Here is a 23,820-nt window from a genome sequence, read left to right on the forward strand (position 1 = left end):
GAGTTCTTTTAAAAGTAAGAGGCTGTTTACAAATAACGTCACGCAATTTTTAACACTTTTATTTCCCTTCTTCCCCCCCCCCCCCCCATCCTCCTCACAACATTGTAACTCTTTAGTAACAAGTTCCGTATGAGTTGTCACAAAACCACTAACTCATCCTCCTCCTCCTCCCCTAAAAAATGGCTTATTTTTGGACGATCCCTAACTTGCTTACTCTGTACAAACACTTAACTACGCTTTATGACCTCATTGTTCGTATTAACACCCATTCACAAAATATTCTTATTCTTATTTAATACACAATCACAATTTTGATCCGTGCTTTGTTTATGTTTTTGTTTATTTAACCTTATGACTTTAGCGAATAAATTACCATTTTATTGATTTGAAAGCTGATTTGAAAATTTCATACCTTCCTGACATCGACAATAAAGCAGTTCTACAAATAGGCGAAAACAGAGCAAATAAGTATGATAAAATAAACAAGTATTTTCTTTTTTAATTAATATTTATTATAATAACAGTTGTTTTCTTATTTTATATATATATATATATATATATATATATATATATATATATATATATATATATATATATATATATATATATATATATATATATCTTATAATGGCTGAAATTCTGTTGGTAAACCTGTTTTATTAGCACGATGTTAAAATTGAATAGCTTGATTTTTCCTCTCTAAAATTTTGAAATTAGTTTACTAACCATATTTAACTCTCGACTGTGTGATTTTGTATGTGCCATGAGGAATTAAGTTTTTATATTGGATTAATCAAATTTTAAAAATTTATTATTTGAGAATGTTTCGTTAAAAATAATATTGTGTTAAAAAGAGTGTTTTTAAAATTTATAAAGAGCGATATTGCCTAAAAACCAAAAATAGAAAAAAAAAGAAAAAATGTAAAATTACAAAATATCTATATCCATCAGGTAATATCCATTAGGTGCTCCGCGAAGGAGGATTTAACTAATAATTTTAAATTCCTTTCCTTACCAATGTTGTTTATAGGGCTAGAGCGGGAATCGAACGTCTCTTGAACCTGTCAGTACTCTAAACACTACTCCACGGCTGCTTTTGAATTTAATTTTTAGATGAGTTTGGAATACAACTATAAATTGACAAACGGTATATATATATATATATATATATATATATATATATATATATATATATATATATATATATATATATACATATATATATATATACATATATATATATATATATATATATATATATAAATATATATATATATATATATACATATATATATATATATATATATATATATATATATATATATATATATATATATATATATATATATATATATATATATAATGTACTCGGTTAGCCGTCTACCCTTCATCTTCTAAAATTAACTCTTACTTCCGTTTCTTGGAAACCATGTATCAAATCCGTTGCAAATTAGCATCTGCTAAGGTTGCATCTCTTTATCGAGCTCGACACTTCTATTCTTTATCTCGATAAATCTCAAATCCGGTCTTGCATGAAATATTGTTGCCATATTTGGGGCGGATCTTTTAATGTTGTCTTTTCTCTTTTAGATAAGGTGAAAAAAAGCATTGTAAACATAGTCGAACCTGCTCTTGCAGCCAACCTCCAACCATTATCACATCATCGTAATTTTGCTTCTCTTTTTGTTTTTAACAAATACTATAATGGGCCCTGCTCTAAAGAGCTAGCGTCTCTTGTGCCACCTACTAAAATTCATTTACGTGTTACTCGTAATTCAATTAAGTCTCATCCTTTTTCTTTGACTGTTCGTAAGTGCTCCAAAAACTCTTATTCGTCTATGATATTTCCTCGAATATTAGTTCTTTGGAGTTCGCTTCCTTCATCTTGCTTTCCTGATTCATATAACTTGCAAACTTTTAAGTCGTCTGTCAATCGTTATCTTGCTCTAAAATCTTCATTTTTTTCTTCCAGTAACTAATGTATGTATATATATATATATATATATATATATATATATATATATATATATATATATATATATATATATATATACATACATTAGGTACTAGCAATTTTTGGTATTAAGTTGCTTCAAACTAGAGAAGATAAAAAATTCTGAAGTTAACTAGCTGCTATATTATTTGAAAACAAATTGGTAAAATCAACATAAATATTTAAACAATTCATAAAAAAAAGTTTTTAAAGTATATTCACAAAAAATATCTTACCAGATGTTAGAGTAACGACTATGTTTCAACTCAAAACTGTACACAATTTCACAAAAATCTCAATAACTAATCGATTCTAATAAAAACTAATAAAGAACTCAATGTTTCGATTAGAATGATTAGTAATGATATTATAGCAATTATAACTCTTCATCAATTTTAACAAAAACTTACTTAAAAGGTTATCTTGCTCAGTTTTAACGAAAAATAAAACTTTTAAATAATGAAAAATTAAAGATTGTTTCTAAATTATTAATCTTTTAATCAATCATGGAAAATTATGATATAAATTTTATTTTGTTTTCATTAAAAGTTTTAAGTCTTTATTTACTTATATTATTGCAAACTATTTTATTAATAAGTAAATTTATAAAAGTTATATTCAATAACTGCAACATTTACAAATAATGTAATTTTGATAACAGTTTATTCTTTATTTTGAATGTCAATAAAATAAGAAATTTAATTTTTACTTATTCTATTTTAAAGTTCATATCGTTTTATTTCATGAAGTTCTGACTTTTATATTAAGTTTAAGTTTTCACTTCTATTTTTTGAATTCTGAAACCTTTATATTTTTAATTTGTTAAAATAATTTTTTTATTATTGATGAACTCATAATTGTTATAAATTTTATAAAAGTATATGTGTATGAAGTTTTATAAATATATATATATATAAGTATGGAGTATATTTTATTGTTTTAAAACATTAAATTTTGATTATAAATAACCTGGTTAATTTATTTGCCTTAAATTGGTTTAAAATTCTTTCAATCATATTTTTGAAATAACTTTGAAAGTCCAGAGCCGACGACGAAAACATTAAATTTTCAAGTAGAGGGGCATAATTATCAGTTTCTTAAAAATGTCATCTATATGTAAAAGTTTAATTGAATAAAAAGGCACTTAAAAAAAATGGGAGGGTCATTTCCCCCAGGCCGCTTGGTGTCGCAGATGCTGAAGTCTGCAATTATTCTTACACTATTTTGCCTTTTTTTCAAAACTTTTTCGACAAATTTTGCTTTAAATTCTAATTTTTAACTTTAGTTACGATGCATTGATATAATTGTTTGAGTAGATAAATAAGGGACTTTCTCAATCTTTATTTAATTTAGTATACAAAACTTAAAAATATTATATACACGGCTAAATAAATAAATAAAAGGAAGGCAAACTTCCATTTATTAAGTTAAAAAAGCGTTTCAAATTGCACTTATTTTCTATATTTTGAGCTTTGTCTATTAGTATCACTTTTTGAACCCAATATATTTCTGATTTTATTTTAATGTTTATTGGTGAAAAAAATTGACAATCTTAAGAGGTCCCTTTTTCTTCATTAACCCCAATAAGGTCCCTTTAGGCCCTTTCTCATCATTAACATCAATAAGTTCAACTTAGTTAAAAATATATAATTTCCTACAAACATACAATTCGGGGTAAAATCAAATTCTTAAAAATATACTTCACTAAAAAAATAGTCTTTTTCTAGTATTCTGCCTTAAGTAAGAAATAATACAAGAGAAGTTCTCATTTTTTTGATAAGCTCTATCCAACCTAGAAGTCCTTGATCATTGCCTTAGCTTAGATTCAGGGTAACACCATCAGTTTATGCTATTTCTAATAACATCTTTCCAACTACATCTGTAAATATAGTGATGTATAAAATCTGTCCAACAACATCTGTAAAAACACTAAGGTATAATAACATTTGTCCAAGAACAACTAAAATTTTATTGGTGTCTAATAACATCTTTGTAAAAATTGTATGATTACTACATCTATGTATTGCAACATCTGTGCAACTTCATCTGGAAATTTTAAAAATGCAGTTACATCTTTTTTTCAATTATCTATGTATAATAACATCTGTGCAACTACATCTGTGAGTTCTACAAATGAAGTTACATCTTTTTAATTTATTGATTATTATCAATATATTAAATATAACTACAAGATTTTATGAATATTATTAAATTATAATGCATTATTTTAACCAGATCTAGATCGATGTAGTTTTTTTTAGATGTAGTTACATCTGGAAAAAATTCTAAATAATAATGCATTATTTTAACCAGATGTAGTTTCATATATAGTTTTTTTCAGATGTAGTTACATCTGAAAAAAATAGTATATATAAATGCATTATTTTAACCAAATGCAGTTACATGTAAGATTTTTTTCAGATGTAATTACATCTTGAGGAAATTCTTCAAGATGTTATTAGACTTAGAGAAAAATTACCAGATGCAGTTACATATCCTAAAGATGTTGTTAAGGGTCATCAATTTTCCAGATGATATTGGATAGATATTGTTTGAGTAAAAAAGAAATACAGATGATCTTGGACAAAAGTGTATATATGATCTTAACTATCAGGTGGACACGGAAAATCTGGTCAGCTTTAAATTGAGATTTCTCTAAAACCACTGCTTTTTATTTCTTTTAATTTTTTTGGTTAAACGTAACTTCCTAATCTTTAATTGTGTTGATGAAACTTTTGTTTACAAATCAATGATATGCAAAATGTTTTAGAAACAAATTGAGGTGGGTAAAAAAATTGTGAATTTTTTTTGTAAAAATCCATTGACTTCATATCGCAGGTGTCCCAAAATCTACAGTCATATATATTACAAATAAGTTCAAGACTACTCAAAGCTTTGAAAGAAAACCTGGAAGTGGAAAAAAGAAATTTTTCCGTTAATCCAAAAAGGTAAAGTTGATTCTCAGTTCAGTATCATGAAATCCGGAAATCCAGTTACATTGAAATCTAGAAAAAAACTTCAAGACTTTGCGTTCTTATATCAAAAAAGTACTTAAAAATGCTGGAAATAAAGCATTTTATAAGATAAATACGCCTAAAAGAAGCAGAAATAGTGAAATTAAAGAAATTTATTAAAATATAAAGTTATTTAAAATTTGCGGAATAATGGCATCAGCCCGCTATAAAATTTGATCTCTTGCCAAACAGCCCATTAAGCCCCTTCAAATCAAGTTAAAACCCTATTAGATGTAAACACACATAATTTAAAAAAAATGGAATTAAAAAGCATTTATGGTTTTAAAGAAATCTCAATTTAAAGTTGACGGGATTATTCCGTCCCACCTGATACTCAATAGATTTTGTTGGAGAGATGTAATAATCTTTTACCTTTGTTTTCTGTTTTAAAAGTTTGTTTTAAAATTATATGCTTCTTACGTTTTAAACGTTTTACATTTTTGTTAAAAAATCAAATGATTTGGTTTTTTACTTGTTTTCAATTATTTCTATCTCATGATTTTATGATGTGAATGCACTTGAATGTGTGGTTTTAAAAAAAGTTTGAAATAAAGATATTAAAAATTTGCATTATTTAAAGTAACAACATATTACGTCAATGTTGTTTACTTCATACACTGAAACAATCTCATTAAGTTATAGAGGATTAACACGCTTTAGTTGGAATTCTTCAGATTAAACTTTAAACTTTAGTTTAAAGAGAGAGCACATAATTAGAGAGCACTTAATGAAAATTAAATAATTTTTTAAGTATTGATTTTAGCACTGGAATTTTTAAAATATCTTATTAATCGCATTTAAGAGTGTTAAAAAAATATATAAGTTCTAATTTTTAATTTTTAAATAACACCATAAATCTCTTGATGCGCCAAAAATAAATTATTTTTGCAAACATAAAGACTATTCAATTAAAAGGGTTATAGTAATAAATTAGTAATTCTGTGGGAAAAAAAATATATATATATATTCTAAATTCATAAATATACTTATGGATAAATATTATTTGGCTTAATAGACATTTATCTAATTTGGTTGTGCAACTAATTTCTCAGCTTAAAAAGGAGGCGAGTAAGGACAAAAATGTAAACACACTGAAGTCATAGTTTTGCTTCAAAATAGAAATGTCTTATTTTACTTAAGCATTATTAAATCCAAAGAGGTGTAAATAGATGGAAGAGGAATTTATTGCTTTATAACTCTGTGTGAAAGTTCATTTTATAATAACAATATTGAAAAGACTAATGTTGGTCTATTTTCTTTTCCGAACCAGGAGAAAAATCCAATGTTCACAAAGCTTGATGTTAGGAAATATTTTAATATAGACGTAAAGGAGACCCTGATGATTTTAAAATAAGGAAACACGCTAAAGTGTGTAAATTTTACTTCAGCCTTAGGGAGATAAAAAATAATTCTCGTAGCGGTAAAAAGTCTTTAAGAACAAGAAACAAAGTTCCAAGGATATAAATTGATTTAAGACAGCAAAAAGAAAAATTACCGAGAAAATCTCCATTTAAAAGGTCAAGATATCCAGAGTTCACAACTAAGATGGATAAAAGAATTCATACATCAGAAATTTTAAAGTCTGTTAACTGTTATCAACCAAAAATTATAGTTAACATAATAATTCATGATTTACATATAAATAAAAATTGATGTAGATTACGAAAGCTTGCTTGATAAATACAAAAATTTGAAAATAATTTTTAACAACAAAACTTTTAAAAAAGATGATAAAATTTTTAACTCGTTTACTGGCATAAGAAAAGAAAAAATTTACATTTTTTTGGAATATTTAAGTCATGGAAATGAATTCGGAAATATGAAGTATTACCATCCTGAGCACCATCCTGAGGAAACGATACCCAAAAAAATATTTACATCTTCTTCATATTCTTTACCAGGTCAAATATGAAATTGGCTTTTTATGTTTTTTTTAAACAAATATTTAAACTATTTTTTATTCGACTAGCAAAAGAGCTAAAGATTTTGTATTTCTATTTTTTAAATTCCTTTGGCATTGCGTAATTGATAGACGATCCCTTACTGGCCTCTTTTTCATGTTACGAAAGTAGTTGCGAAATCGAATTAGAGAAATGCCTATTGTTTTAGTTACAAACCGGCTTTTAATAATGTCAGGGATTGCAGCAACTTTAACTTATGCAGGAGAAAGTATGGAAATGTGAATTTGGGTATCAAATAAGATTTCTTTTGAAAAATTGATGTGATTGAAACTTGGAAATAATAAAAACCCGAACACATTCTTTTAGAGACCTTCCTAGCACTCCTAACAATAATAATAACAATAATAGTTATAATAATATTGATAAATATCACATAAAAATATTAAACAATATTAATAAGTAATAATGACGGTAATAAAAAATCAAACAAAATGTAAATAATAGTAACATCGCATATAAAATTAACACTAATAGCAATAGCAATAGGAATAATAATTTTTAATGAGCCTAACATTTTACATAAAAAAGGTTGACCAACTGCCAACGATCTGAGGGTACGACTTGTCCTTTTTTTTGGGCTAGTAAAAAGGATGGCTTTTCTATTTTTCAAAAAAAACTAATTAAATTTAACGTTTTTTACTTTTCAAATTCATATTTATCAGTTATAGATACTTTTTTCAAGATTTCAAACTTATTTTTAAAATATTTAAAAAATTTAATACAATTACTGAAGTTAAAATCAAGTTTCTCCTTAGTTATATAATAATTATCTCAACTGCCGATCTGTTTATTTAATCTGTCGATTGAGTTTCAATTAAACTAAATATTTTTTCAACGATTTTATTGTCACCCAGTAAGCATATAGTAGATCATCTTAAGAATTTCCGAGCAAAAACAATAAGAATCTGCTTCTAACTTAAGTACGTTCTGTAGAAATGCATATGATAGTGAGTGAATCAACAATAGATAGCCTTCACTTAAAGGATTTTTTAATAAAAATTTCGAGGCTTATCTAGGGACAGAAAAAAACTTTTTAAAGCTGGAAACATTTGCAAAACTCGATAGATTGCTGGATGTAATAATAAGTAATGAGTTTTACTGAATGATAAAATCTTACGGTAGTCAAATTCTACAAAAGTACAAAATCTTTCAGAAATTAAACACAAACTTTGTTAGTCGATAAGTAATGATATATTTTAACGAACGCCTGCTCTATGTTAATATCCAAGGAATGTTCAGCATGCTGAATGCTATCGTCGAGCAGATTAGCCGCTTCCTTCAAGAAAACCAAACTCTTTTTGTTGCAAACTATAAACATCATGATTTCCAGAGTGAAAAATTGAACCAAAATTGCTATTGCAATTGTCACCGCCAAATGTATTGCACTATTTTTTGCACAGTATTTCTTTTAAATTATGTATCACTATATCTCTGACAAGCTTTATCACATATCTCTCATCTTTTTCATTCACGACTGATTTTAAATCTGTCAAGTTTTGCTTCAGCCATTTTGAGTGGAATTAAAGTATTAATTTACAATAGAAAAAGGTTTTACATTTTTATAGTTACTCCCATTAGTTTGCACGCCTGAGAAAGTAACATTTGCCAATTCTTTTTTGGTTATATATACTGTTAGAGGACCTAATATTCTGTAACTATTAGCTCACATTTAGTACGAGCCAGAAGATACAAATCTTGCATTTTCTGAGTCTTTAAAGATTACTGAATGTAGTTTTATTGTATCAATACCTAGAAGAGCCAAGCCGGCCAACAATTTTAAGTTGATCTGCTGAGGGTATCGATAACATTCACAAATGGTGTAGCAAAATATCAATAATTGTTTCAGATCTTTTAAAGCGGATTAAAGCTCTCGAAGTTGAAAAAATAAATGCCTCAACAACAACAACAAACAAACCCACAACAATATTGTCATATGCACAACCAGCATCAATTCAGAAAAATAAAATAAAACTAATTACACAATACCAGAAGCAAAATGTAACACAATAAGTCAATATTTTGCAAACAAACTTGAAAGTATTCAAAAAAATATCCTAGAAAGACTTGCTACAATCACTTCTACTGATATTTTGCATGTAATCAAAATTATCAAACCTAAAAAATTGCCACTAGATATTCCAACAAACATTCTTAAATCGTGTTTAGAATTATTTTGTCCAATTATGGCTCACCTAGCCGAACACTCATTCAAATCTGGAATTTTCCCATGTCTCATTCAAGGTTGCTCAAATGACACCCACTCCCAAAAAATCTGAACAAACAGTATTTAAACTCACTGATCTGCGCCCTATATCAAATCTCAATACAATATCCAAAATTCTTGAAAAGCTTGCTTTATCTCGGCATCTTCTATGTGTAACTTAAACTGTAAACTTCAATCCTTTTCAATCTAATTTTAGGTCTCATCACTCAACAGAAACCGCACTTCTAAAAATATGCAATGACATCCTATTAAACATTGATGACGCTTTAACCACCATTTTTATCTCTCGAGACATATCTGCAGCGTTTGATATAATTGATCACAATCTGCTAATTGCTCGTATAAAAGATGAATTTTTGTCACAGTTATTGCACTAAATTAGCTGACATCATACTTGCACTCTCGTAAATCCTTTGTTTCTATAGACTTAACAAAATCCAAATTGTCAACGAGTTCAACAGGAGTACAACAAGTTAGTGTATTAGGTCCATTTTTATTTTTGATGTTTGTTTCACCCGTATATTGTATTATAGCTTAACATGGCACAAACCATTATCAAAACGACGTTAGTTTTATTAACCCAGAAAAAGATAACATTAATAAAATCACTAAATGTGCTAATGCAGTCACAAAATGGTTTCTAGAACACAAAATGGTTTCAAGAAAAGAGACTTCTGCTATCCCAAGCAAAACAGAGCTATCTTATTTGGATCTAGGAAAGAAACTTGAAAGTTTAGAAATGATTCCAAAATTGCATCATCTGGAAAAATAATAACTGCAGTAAATTTGTGAGAATCCTTGGTGTCATGCCAGATTCAACACTTTCCTTAGACCAACATATAACCAACTAACTATAAATAACTACCATATTCGTGCTCTTTACCACATACGTAAATAACTCACCAAAGAAGCAGCCAACACAATTGCTTGTGGCATTGTTAAATCTCAACTTGACTATTGTAACAGCCTTTTATCAGATTCTTACAAAAAAAATCTTAAAAAACTTCAACGTATTCAAAATAGCTTATCTCGCATTGTTTCATATTTTCCTTTCCATTTAAAATCAGAAAAATTGTTGAAATCTCTTTATTGGTTATCAATCCATCAAATAATAGTTTTTAAAATATCCGTTATTAAATATAAAACTTTAAAAACCAAGTCTCCTGCATATCTATTCAAACTTCTAAACTCGAATTTCAAAACAAAACACAAGAACATCAGACAGTTGCCAACTTACTCGTCGCCTCTCAAAACATCTCTATGATCAAAATCTTTCTCCACGAATATACATCTCGAATGTAGAATTGCTTGTCTATAAGCACACGTAACTTAACCACTTAAGAAACATTCAAAAAGACTAAAATACGAACTTACTGTAGACGCTTTCAAAAACTTATAGAAAAATTTCTCAGTGTTTCTGAATTACTTTATCACTCTTGTGATTATTGTAAATGATGGCACTTCAATCTCTATTTATTATAATTATTATTATTATTATTATAGTTATATTATCATTATTTTTATTATTGCTATTATTGTAAACTACTACAGTTATTATTATTGTTATTACTATTGTTATTATTACAATGATTATTACTGTATAATTATTAATTTACTATTTAGTTTTTATACTTTTTCAAATTACGGTTTATATTTGTAGGTCGTCACGTTTTTGTCAGTTGCATAACTGTTTGTGACCAATCCTAGCTTTGTATTAACTTTATCTTATAAAGTTAAATAAATGATTGATTGATTTGTCTGCACATCAAGTTCTATTAGGTAACAAGACTCAATATATTTAACATATATAATTTTCTAAGATGATCAATTGCAGACAGCTGATAGACACTGTCATAAATTGAGGAAAAAGGTAATACTTGATCCAATACAGAGTTGTCATCTGATTTAATATTTAGACCTTTAAGCCTTTTTCCTGTTAATGATACAAGACTGTTCTGGAACAAATAAAGCAAACATTTAATTTTATTACATATTGAAGAAGGTGTTGAAAGTGGCAGCATATGTTTTTTGCGCAACTGCTGCTGTGTTATACATTAATTGTTTCCAAAACATTCCAAAAAATCAGAAAATTCTGTCAATAATTTTTTAGTATTTTCATCCACATTTTCAATAAATGCTATATTCTCTGCTTCCGTTTTCACAATATTTTCAACGTTTTTTTTTACATCTTTACATAAACTCAGTGTATCGGAGTGTATAAGTTATGGAAACTAGATAAGCCTAATGAAATTTTAAAACATGACATCTATATGTATTAACAGTGTTAAAGCAATAAACACAACCATCCAAACCACAGGACAGATTTAGATGTTTTTCATCACCATGCTGCATCATCGTGTAATTTAATAACCCTCGTGCATTGAAAAACCCTTTTCTGCAAAACTCGACTTGACAATAATACTCCATGCAAAAATTTGAAATTATAATAATCCATATTTTAAACTTTGCTCCATACACGAACTTTATTTATATTGAGGACAACCAAGAATTGAAATTAAGTTTGATAATCTAAATAAGTTCAAAATTTTATTTCAAGTAATACATTATTTAAAGGCTGTTGAATAGCATTTTTGGCAGCTTTGTAAAAGATTTTGTTTTTGGTAATTATGAGATTGCATAGACACACATTGTTTTGTTTGTTTATTGATTCCCTAAACTGCCTTTTTTTTAAAGTAGCAAATTTTATTCTTTTAATTTAACCAACTATTATTATTTTTTACCTGCAAAACTATTATTTGGCAGATAAGCAATTAAGCTCTTCTTTATACACCAATAATTACACTGGTTTACGAAAAAAAATGTTTGCTCGGTATCTTCGTTTCCTATAGGTAATAATAACTAGGTTTTAAGTGCTGATTCTGGAAATAAAAGTAGTTTTTCTGAATCAGGTCTGGATTTCAAGGTACCTGACACCTTATATAATACCATTTAAGACTGACTGCCCCATATATATATATATATATATATATATATATATATATATATATATATATATATATATATATATATATATATATATATATATATATATATATATATATATATATATATTCAAACAGACTATCCAATTTATAATTTTAATACAGTGAATAGACATATTCAGATAACAAAATTGTTCATCCATTTGTATTATTGTAGTTTTGTTTACCATGAGGTCTTCATAGTACACTAACCTTTGAGGAAAATAAATGCAGTTCATCCGTTGTCCATTGATTGCTTCATATTGTGTGTTTTACTGCTATGGAACAAAATATCTATTTAAAAGTGTGTCTTCTTCAATTTCTTTTGTGCGGGGTTTCAAATTCCCTTTTAAGCATTCAACAGTAATTGCCCATTACTCCGGGGTCCATTGTTACTTATAGTGCTTCTCCATAATGCTAATGTCTTTGTGAAAACGTTCTCTATGCTCGTCCCAGACCCCACTAAGATTCTCTAGAAAAAAATCCAGTTGGTTATGCAAAAAATGTACTTTTAAAGACATCCTAGCTCCTAGATCTCAATATGCACTCAGCAGTTCTCCAACTTTATCTTCAAAGTTATGAGCTTTGTGTGATCCTAGAAAACTTTTGCAGATATCTTTAAAAGCATTTCATGCTTTGTGTTCTTAAACATTTACTTTATAAGGAAACTCTGTGTCATAAAGAATACTCAAAATGGTTGACCAACATATATTCCCTCCTTTACTTTTTTGTCATTTAGAGCTGGAAAACTTTGACTCACATATTTGAACCCATTGCACTCTGAATGCATGGCTTTGACTAAGATTTTTATGAGCCCTAGTTTTATATGGAGCGCTGGAAGGAGAATGCTTCCTTGATCAAGAAGCGAGTTAAATTAAACGCCAAGCTTTCCTGGAGTAAATTTTTCAGGCGGGGCCAGTTCTTTTTTACGTATTGCTTCAGTGTTGCCTGGCTGTCCCACAAACATAAAAAGCACATGTATTTTGTGATGTCACTCTAGATGCTTAACATTAAAGCAATTACTTTAAGATCGCCACATATTTTCTATTTGTACTGATCATACTTAGTTGCATTCAGTAGTATAACCGTACTTTTGTAAGTTTTTATACTTTCGTTTTTTCTCAAGAATGCTGAGTGCGCAGCTGGAATGCTTGGGTATATATTTATATTATGCAATAGCACGGCCTTTATACTACGTTTACTGGAATTAATAAACAATCAGATGATCTAAAAATAACCGTGATGACACCAATCATCACGGTTATGTTTTACGTCACAAAGAGAAAACTGTCTTTCAAGATCTGAACAATAGCACAGCTGAATCACTGTCTGAGCACAGCCTGACAGTTCATCAGCAATTAAATTCCATTCTTTTAGTCTTGATGCTAACAGTTTTTTTTTTTAAAGTTATAAGTTTGCCGTTTAAAATAATTACAACTCTCGTATTGGTAAAATATACACATGGCAGGGGCAAGAAGAAGACAAAATAGTCTTATCGCCAAGCTCCTAAAAACAGTTCTGCCTTGTATTTGGACAAATATAAGTTCCTTACCAAATCATTTAATTTTTGTTGACTGAGTAGATATGGCACATACGTACATTCTTCAGACATGTATTTAGTATCAAATAAAGGATTTTTTTGTTCTGATTCCTCTTCTTTTGAAGGTGCTATAATTTGCTTGTGTAGGAGTGGCATGGGAACTAGCAACTTGGTACTATGTAGAACTGGTTTTATAGAAGATGCTACAGTGAGTTATTCTGTTTTGTTTCTTGTTTTAATGCTCAGTCCAGGAATTTTTGCATGAGTTTTTTGTTCACGATATACCATACGCACACCAAATATCAGATGCTTTTTCCTACCATTAAAATACGACGATAGCACCAAAGAACAGTTACTGCAGCAGGTATGTAGGGCCCATTTTTTTGTCTTGATCACCAATGGGGCATCCAAAGTAATGAAAAAATGCGGTCTTTATCGAAGTTGTTTTTGCGATGTCCTACAGAAGTAAAACGTCCACTAATGTAGCAGAACAAGTCTGGGTTGTTTACACATTATCTGGAGCTCACGGTGAATTTGTATTTAACAGTGATAACAAACTAATAAAAAATTTTTGTTTACTTTGAAAAAATTCAAATTACTTCTTTGCAGATTTTCAAAACTTTTTTCAAAGATTTCTAAGCTGCACAAATTTAAGTGCACACAAGACATTTTTTAATATTATATTTATTCCAAACCAAACACTTTTTGAAATAGATTAGTGCAATAAATACAGTGTATACACAATTAATAAAAATAATATGAAATGTAACACTAATGACATATATACATTTATATTGCAAATGTATGCAAAATCTTAATTGGCTTATTTTTCAACATCTTATTTTTAGTTGATTGTATATTCTCCTCCGATTATAAAATTATCACAGAATCTGTTTGTTTTATTAGCTTTAAATTGGACTATGATAACTGGGTAATGAATATACTCATCAGAACTAAAAGGAAAATTGTATATCTGTAAGATCCAGGAGTCATTTTCTAGATTTTATATTATTGAAATCGCGTTTAGATGTGACAAAAAGTGGTGTTGGATATTAGAGATAGATGATTATTATAGAGATGGATATTAAAGAAGATGATAAGACCATCGTCTTTTGCTTGCTCCAGTAACTTTTTTACGTTAACAATTTTTTAAAAGATTTTTATATTGACAAAAAAGATTTTATCTATTTATATTATAGTATATATATATACACATTGCATATCGTATATCGCATAGCATATATAGTCGTATATATGTACTCATAAATATATTTCATTAATTTTGATGATTCAACATTTGATTTCACTGGTATTGTGGTTTATCTTTCTCCGGCTAGTTAGCATACAGAGGCCACATTACCAAAGCCCAAAAAGACGAGTTCAGCTTACTAAAGACCATCATAGCCCGCTTTGCATATAAAGAGTAAGCGATTTTGTGAAAAACGAAGGAATTAGAGTGAAAGTTAGAAGAAGTCGAGTTAGAAAGATAGCATAGAGAAAGCAGACGGAAATTTCACCAGATGTTAGAATGTGCAATTTATACTATTAATTAGGTCGCCTAATTAATGTATAAGTATAAAAAGTTACAATAAGTATAAACATAAATTTATACTTATTGAAACTAATGTTACATATTTATTGTAACTAATGTTACAACATTTGGTATTCATTATCTCTAAAGTTCATAAAAAGTAACTTATATAGGGTAACCTCGCTATGGAACTCCCTAGACAATAAAACTATGACAATAAATTGTCTGAAGATATTCAAAAAAATTATTTTAAAATGGTATGGAAAATCTTGTTTCTGTAAAATCTGACAAAATATATTTTTTTTACTTTTTTATTTTTATATTTTTTACGTTAAAAAATAACCAACTTGTTGAATTGGTTGACATTTTATTATTTACTATGTAAATTATTTTTAATTAAATGTATGTTTGTTTGTATTGTCTTACACAGTTTAGTGTGTTGGTTTTAATTAGTTTATGTTGATTATAAAACTATTGTAAACAATCAACTGAAAAATAAAGTTTTAGATAAATAAATAAAAATCCCCATACATTGGATCAACGTTGGGTTTAGATCGGAAAGACAACCAACTTTTTGCGATGCTTTTATATATGTTGGACCAATGTATCTTTCCTAACAACTTTTAATCACGCCGTTTTTAAGATTTTCATAAATATAACTATAATAAAACTAAATTGGATCAACATTGTTTTTGCATCGGAGAAAACAGCCGATGCACAGTGAGTCAGAAAGGTGAAATAACGGCAAAAATTATATAACTATCATATATAATTATGTGATACATCAATATTATCATATTTTGGGACAAAAAATTTAAATTTTTCATTAAAAGTAATTTTTAGGCATACCTATGAAGCGTAAGGCGCGCGCATACGCGTGTAACTGTCTTTTACGCGCGTAAAATATAACCTAAATAAAAAAATCGAATTCCTTGATCCAAAATACCATATAAAAGAATACCATATATTTTTTAATCTAAATATTTCTTGTGCCTAAGGCTCGTACTACTTACGCGTATATGCGTTAGAGACTTTTACGCGCACAATGACTGACTTAATTTAGAAAAATTAAATTCCACAAACCAAAACATTTATTAATTAAAAAGAAAAACTGGTTCGAAAAATATTTTAATATTATATAATATTAAAATATATTTAAAACAAAATAAATATTTATCTTATCTAATTTTTCTTTCAAGAAAACAAAAAAAGAAAACCTAATACTAATAAAAAGGCTTTATTTCATTATTACAGCATTAACAAAGATAAAACTTCAGGGGTAAGTGTTTTTCCATTTTTAACCTTGTATTTTTTAAAACAAGTGTTTGATATTACAGGATCACTTCTAATCAACAAGTATTGGTACTGGTTTGTTATAACATTCTTTCTAGATATCTTGGCTGTATGGTTTAATCTAGCTTTGCGAATTTCTTTATTTAGAGCCTCTTGTGACTCTTCAGAGAAGTAACCAATTGGCAGTTCTAATGCCTCAGATATCTGCACATCATGTTCCAAGAGTTTATGAACAGTTGGGGGAATCACATAACAGCAATAGTTTTTGATTGTAAGTGCTGTAGTTTCATAGCAATACTGGCCAAAACTTTCAGAGTTCAACTCATAACAGGAGCATACTGCTATTAGGATTGTCCTCAATCTAATAATTACATCTATTGCCACTCCCGTTATATCAGCGAAAGTTTCAGCATTTTCAAATGCTCTTCTGGCAGTGTTTCCATCGTTAGTGTTGCCAAAACTCAGTTTGGGCATATCAACTATAAGACTTAGCTCTTCTCTAAACCTCAGTTAAATGTTCGTTTTTTTACTTTTTACTAATGCTTTTTCAGCAGGGGATTTGGCAAAGTATTTTTTAATGTCTAATTTATATCCTAAATGTAAAATATATTTAAAACATCTGAGCCAGCAATACAGAGTAGAAAGTCCCAAAGATAAAGCTTTTTCATTGATTGGTTTAGATCTGATCAATGCTGGGTTATTAAATTCACTGGGCTTAGCTCCGCAAACATTACATGATTTCGAGGACAGAGTGTTAGTAAGGGCATTAACCACTTTACCATCAAACATGGTTAAATCTAGTTTGAACTTAAATGTGATAGTCGTATCCGGTTTGCCTTCCTCTACTTCTAACTTTACTTCAAAATTGACTAGTCTATTTATTTCTGCTTTTAAAAGTTCATATTCATTTCTTATCAATTTTTCTGTTTCTTTTTGATATTGGAGATGGAGGAGTCTACAGTAATGTGTACTAGAGGGCTTTTTATTTAACCATACATTTTTGTTCATGATGGTTAATTTAAGTGGAACAACAGCTGTCTGGAAAAGACTTTGTTCATTAACTTGGGCTTCACCAATATTTGTATCAGTGTATTTTTGTTTATAGACACTTTGACTGGAGGCACCATCAAAACCACCTTTAAAATGAAGTAGACCTTTAAACCTCCCCCCAATTTCAGCAAACATTCTTATAGAGTCTTGGCATTCCGTAAAAGTTAATATCCTTGTCAGAGTATGATTAAACATACCCTGTTGAGAAGTTGAAGCAGATGTTTCTGTCACAATTAAACCCTCAAGAGAACATTTGTGTCTCTCATTCTTAATTTCATGAAGTGAAGGATAAATATCTGCATTATGTATTATCGATGAATTTCTAATAATTTGATACTTTTCATCAAAAAGGTCACACTGAATATTTAAGCTCAAGATGAAAAAGATAAAATCAAAAAGATAAATTTTCCGATAAAAATGAAAACCGAAGAGGCATCTTCGGTTTTCATTTTTATCGGAAAATTTATCTTTTTGATTTTATCTTTTTCAGAGTTTGTAGCACTTTTCACAAGATCAACGAAGTCTTTTTTGCTAGGATCTCTAGTGGCTTTTTTATTGAAGCTAATGCCAATGCTTCAGCAGGATATTCAGCCAATTTGGCAACCTTAAACAAGATAATATTTAATATTTAAGCTTGTAAACTATTTTTTTAACTGGTTTGAATTTAATTTATTTATTAATACCTTAGATCTTCTGCTTCTATCACCTAAATCTTCCCAGTTCTTGCACTTTCTACCTGAACCTGATGCAACATTTTTTTTGTTAACAGTATTATCTTTGTTCAACCAAGTTCGCTCGTGTTCTAAAAGTCTAGAGAAGGTTCTTGCATGCTTCCGCAACTCTGATCGGAATTTACATTTAAATATTATTAGAGTTTTCTTTAGATTTATCATTTCAGGTTTTTCAATACTTTCATTGTATAGACCCTCCAGTCTACAAAACTCACGTAGAAGAGCCTCGAGTAAGTTATCATGATTAATTCCTAACTCTTGAATTATAGGAACTAAATGTATTCTTTTCATGTTGAATGTAAGCAATGAACTATTTTAAGTTATTTTATACACAAATTTTAATTTTAAAACATGCACTATGCCATCAAACGTTGCATATATTGGTTTTTGAGGTTTGATAAATAGCACCATCTGCATGAGCATGAGTTTTTTTACTAATAGGAACTAAATGTATAATTTGTGTAATGAATGAAAGCAATGAACTAATATTCGCTACTTTATACGGCAAGTTTTAATTAAAAACGAAAAAAAAAACACAAAAAAACCGAAGTATTTGAAAGGTCTTATTTTAATTGGGGCAAGTTTGGGCAAATGATTTTTATTTTTTCTGCTTTCATATATACCTATTAATGGAAAAATATTAAAACTTCCATGGAATCTAGTGGAATCGTTTAGTTTTTAAACTAAACTCATAATTAAACTAATTTAAAAAAATCAATTTATGAGACATTTTTGAGATCTCAGTAATGAAAAACTAAAAACAAAATTTATTGTCAAAAATGTTGTTAGTAGTTGCCAAACATCTTAAACATATGATTTCAAATTAAATTTTGAACTGTTTTTACCCATGTCAATCTTAAAAGAGTGACACAAAAGCTAGATTTTTTTGAACGAGTTTTCCGATAAATAAATAAAATAAATAAGTCTCGGAAAAAGGCGTATAAATTGGTGAAATCTTGAAAATTGTTCACAAAAAAGTTAATTATTGACTTTTAGTGGTATTTAGTAACATTATAATAAAATTAATTAATTTCCAGCAATACTTTTTTTATGGGGGGCTTTCTGCCGTTTTTTATGGATTTTCACTCACTGTGCGACGGTCGCTATATATTTACATACGTTGGCCCAACGTAAGTTTGCTAGCTGGGCTAAAATGTAATGTAAATAAGAGCTTATTAACTTATTCTTTATTATTAATCAATACTTCATATTCTTTTTCAAAAACCGCTCTTTAAAAAATTTTTTTGTTTTTTTTTTTTGTTTTGTTTGGTAATAGGGTGCTCCTGGAAAACCAGCTGGTATTATAACAAACCTCCGCGGAGAAGCATTTCACGAGAAAGGTCATGCCACCTTCTTTAAGTATTTTGCTGGCGTCGAAACACAGACCTCACGGTTCTGAGTTAGAACTCTAGTAACTGCGCAAATGCACTTATTATTATTTATTCATTATTTAACAATAGTTATTAAATATCATTATTTATTTTAGATTCTTAGCATCATTAGCAACATAAACGGCATTAACTTAATGGCCTTAAATCAAGAAAACTGCCATAAATCTGATTTTTTTGAAGGTACTTTTTAATTTAAAAGCCTGATAATTTTTTATTTTATGTTTCAATAGTTTTAACATTCTTAAATAATATGATATAATAAAAAATGTTTATTTTATTTTGTTAATATATATTTATTCATAAAACCCATTGAAACAGGTTTTGGTGTCTTTTCAAACATTTGAATCGGCAGGTTTTTTTAACATCCGATTCAGCAAGTTATTTTACTTTTGTTACTTGATGATTGTTGATGACTATTTTGTGAGTGGAATATAGTGTGTGTTATTGGTTGTAGTACAGGTTGCATTGTTTGATTAATAGTTTGTTGATTAATTTAAAATGGTCACTAAGAGTTCTCTGATATTCAATGACATTGTATGTAATCATTTTTTACTTGCATCACATCTAATCAGCTATATAATTTTAACTTTTCCAGCATTGCTTCTAAAATATCTTTTAGGAATTTTGCTTCTAAAATATCTTTTAGGAATTTATTCATAACGACCTAGCCCAGTGTGTCCACTGGGCTAGGTCGTTATGAATAAATACAAAAACTTATACAAACTCTTTGGAGTTTAATTTTTAAATACCCAGAAATGGAGTTTTTAATAACGTTGAAAAGTTACTCAACATTGCTTTTTTAAAACAAAATTCCTAAAATAGATTTTAATTCCTAAAATAGATTAGTTCATGTTGGGCAACGTCGACCAACTAAACCTAAAGTTGTAATAGCGTTGGTTACACTGGCATTATTTTTCATCAAAATTACAGTGTTAATAACGTTGAGCTGTAGCTAGGCTCACCCACAGACCCTAATTAGGGAAGCCCAGCCAATTAAAAGGACAATTTTGTAAATTTTTTGCACTTTTTACAAATGTAAGGAGCCTTTTTTTTTAATAATATCTAAGGGGGACTTGGACCCAGTAACCACAGCCATGTATATATATACATATAAATAAATTAGGGGTGGACCGATGCCTACTTTTAGCCGATGCCGATTGTTACAGGCCGATGTCGGGATATATTCAAAATAAAATTTGTACTTATTTATTTTTTACTAACAGGTAAGGTAGGATTTTGTTCAAGCATACTGTTAACAGTCATTTTTAATGCTAACTTATAGTGTAAAGTTGCTGAACGTTAATACTTGCTTATTTATAAAATTTTCTTAATACTTAGTTGCCAGGGTCATTGTTATTTTATTCTTTTTTTAATTTAGTTCTAAGTTTAATTCCTTAAAGTATTACATATATATATATATATATATATATATATATATATATATATATATATATATATATATATATATATACATATATATATATTAGGGTGGGTCAAACGCCCCTTATTTTTGAAAATCAAAAGGCACTGTTTTCCATGTGCTGTGGACGTACTCTAGGATTAATAAAAAACAAAATTTAACTTAATTGCTCAAATTTTAGACCCCGCTCAACGGGCTCGAAGTTAAATTTTTGCCCCGAAAAGTCATATTATGAGTAGTTAAACCCCCTTAATTAATTTTTTTCTCAATTTTTTTTTTTGTTTAAGTGAATAGGGACATTTGTGTTATCAATTAAAACAATAATTCAGCAAAATAGAGACTATTAGGACAGCTTTAGGTGCTGTTTTGTAAGTTTTTTATGTTAAAACTTTGACCTGGTTTCTCAAAAAAACCCGGTTTTTACGTAATATTAAACTTAATAGCTAGCTATCGACAGCAGAAGAAATGTACAACTATGGATAGTTTTCTTATTGTGTTATGCATAGTTATGCACATATGTGAGTTTAGAAAGCTTTTTTTTAGCACATTTATAAATGAAAATTGCAATTTTTTTAAATTTTTATTTTAAAATCATGTTTTAAAAATAATTTTTTTTATCAATTAACTTAATTAACTTAAATTTATGACTTGACATAAATTAATGAAATTAGATTAACTTTTTACAATTTAACAATCACATAAACAATGTAATAATTATATAACACATGTTAAATAATTTTTGACAACTTGTCTTTAGTATTGACTGAAAATTTTTGTCTGTGAATTGAAATTGAAAGCATCAAACATTGCTTTAATTCCTCATCCTGGCACAAGTGTGTAAAGTCTCGGATAAACTTTACTCCTCTCTCAGTACAATCATTTACTACAGTTAACTTTTCTATGAATTTTTTAGGACTCGATATCCTGAAAAATTATTCCAATGTTAATCTTGAAGGTTTAGGGTATAAAAATAATTTTTTGGCAATTTTTTCGTGTGTTATTGTCTAACGTTTCATCGCATATAGCAAGTACAACATTTTGTTTTGTAAGAAACCACAAATTATTTTTAAAACTTTTAATTGCTGCAGTTTAAATTTTTTTATTAAATGATCCATTCTTGATCATGTCCCTGATTGCACATAAATCTAAGCAAGGAGAAGAGGCTGCTAATGGTGCTTTCAGAAACTATCTTGCATGAAATAGCCCAGTAAACTCAGCAACTTGATGAACAGTTGCTATTTCTTCTGCAATAATTATATCAAATTGTTGCAAATGAAATGTCAAATGCCAAACAGAACAAGCTCTGCTAAATGCTTGTAGTCAAGCCAAGTGGAAAACTGTCTGCGAACAAGGAACATTCTAGATAAATTTTGGTTTTAAAAGCCTTCGAAAAAATGTAATTTAAATTTGTTAATATGATTTTTTTATAATTTAGAAAAAAGAAATATACAAATCTCTATCTTTTCTTCTTAAAATGTTCCTTTTTGCTTGCTCCATTCAAACCTGTTAAGGTTGTTCAAATTTATATGTAGCTTTAAAGTTTCCCAGAAAATTTGAATTTTTTTGAACAAATTATCTATTTAAGACTATCCCAGAAACTGCAAGTGCTGCATGCTAAATAATGACAAATGAGAAAATGAAAAAGCCATTTGAACAGAACTAGAACAAAAGTACTTTATAAATAAACAATCAGCTGGTGGAAACTTAGGTTTCCACCAGCTGTAGCTGTATGTGCTAAACTCTGAAAACCATATCTCTTTGCTGTAACAGCAGTAGCCTTTAAAATTTTCCTAGGTAGCATAACTTCAACAAAATCTGGTTTTCTGTTATAAGATCTAGGTTTTCTTTCCTTTTGATATTCTTAATCTTGGTTATCCTCTTCGTATTGTGATTCTTCACTGCTAACCTGATTTACAGTTAAATCGCTTATATATTCAGAAGCTAATATTTTACTATTTAAAGTAGTCACCCTCTTTTTTTTAGATTCAATCTCCCTTTGCTTTCTGCAAGTAGTAAATAAGTATTATTGTCTATTCCACCCATTACAGCTTTACGTTCTCCTCATTGATCATTCAAAAAATTTATATAGACCTTTCTTTCCTCTTTAGTGATTTGTTTGCTTGATAAAAATTTTTGCTGCACATCTTTTACACTTATATCAAATAAGCACTTTATTTCACGTAGTTATCTATAGTACTTAAATTTTGTGGTGTTTTACATGATCAGTTTTTTAGCTTCTTTCTACGATCTTCTAAGCACAAGATCTTACTTCTATATAAAGAAAACAATGTTGTAGTGTTTTGTACTTATTTCACCGTTAAGGAATGTTTATATTGCATATACATATATCGAAACTAATGGCTGGAGCAAGACGAAGGCACAGATAATGTCCGCGGTGTTTAATTTCCTCAGCCAAGGTCCGCGGTCTTTAATTTTATCAAACACAGTAGATATTTGATTAGAAAGTTTTTTAATTTTTTTAACTTTTAAAAATAAAAATTAAATAAAAATCAACAATCTAACATGCAGTAGTGGTGTAGTGGTAAAGCGCTCGCTTCATAAGCGAGTGGTTCCTAGTTCGATCCCCATCACGTCCCTGGTAGTTCAATGCGCTTAACTTGTTTCTCCGCACATCGGCCTTGTTAGTAATAATAACAAAGTAGTCGTTTAGTTCTTCAGTTATAATAGATT

General features: G+C 28.5%; 1 protein-coding gene across 1 annotated transcript in view; it reads left to right on the forward strand.

The window, feature by feature from the left end:
* Positions 1-337: 337 nt before the first annotated feature.
* LOC136082469 (uncharacterized) overlaps positions 338-23,820 on the forward strand; it is a 41,423-nt gene continuing 17,940 nt past the window's right edge. Inside the window, exons 1-2 of the mRNA XM_065801848.1 lie at positions 338-468; positions 19,805-19,889. Of these exons, the coding sequence (XP_065657920.1) occupies positions 19,844-19,889 (46 nt within the window). The 5' untranslated portion in view covers positions 338-468; positions 19,805-19,843. The remainder of the gene's footprint in view (positions 469-19,804; positions 19,890-23,820) is intronic.

Source organism: Hydra vulgaris, chromosome 07 (genome assembly GCF_038396675.1).
Source record: "Hydra vulgaris chromosome 07, alternate assembly HydraT2T_AEP".
NCBI classification, from domain to species: domain Eukaryota; kingdom Metazoa; phylum Cnidaria; class Hydrozoa; order Anthoathecata; family Hydridae; genus Hydra; species Hydra vulgaris.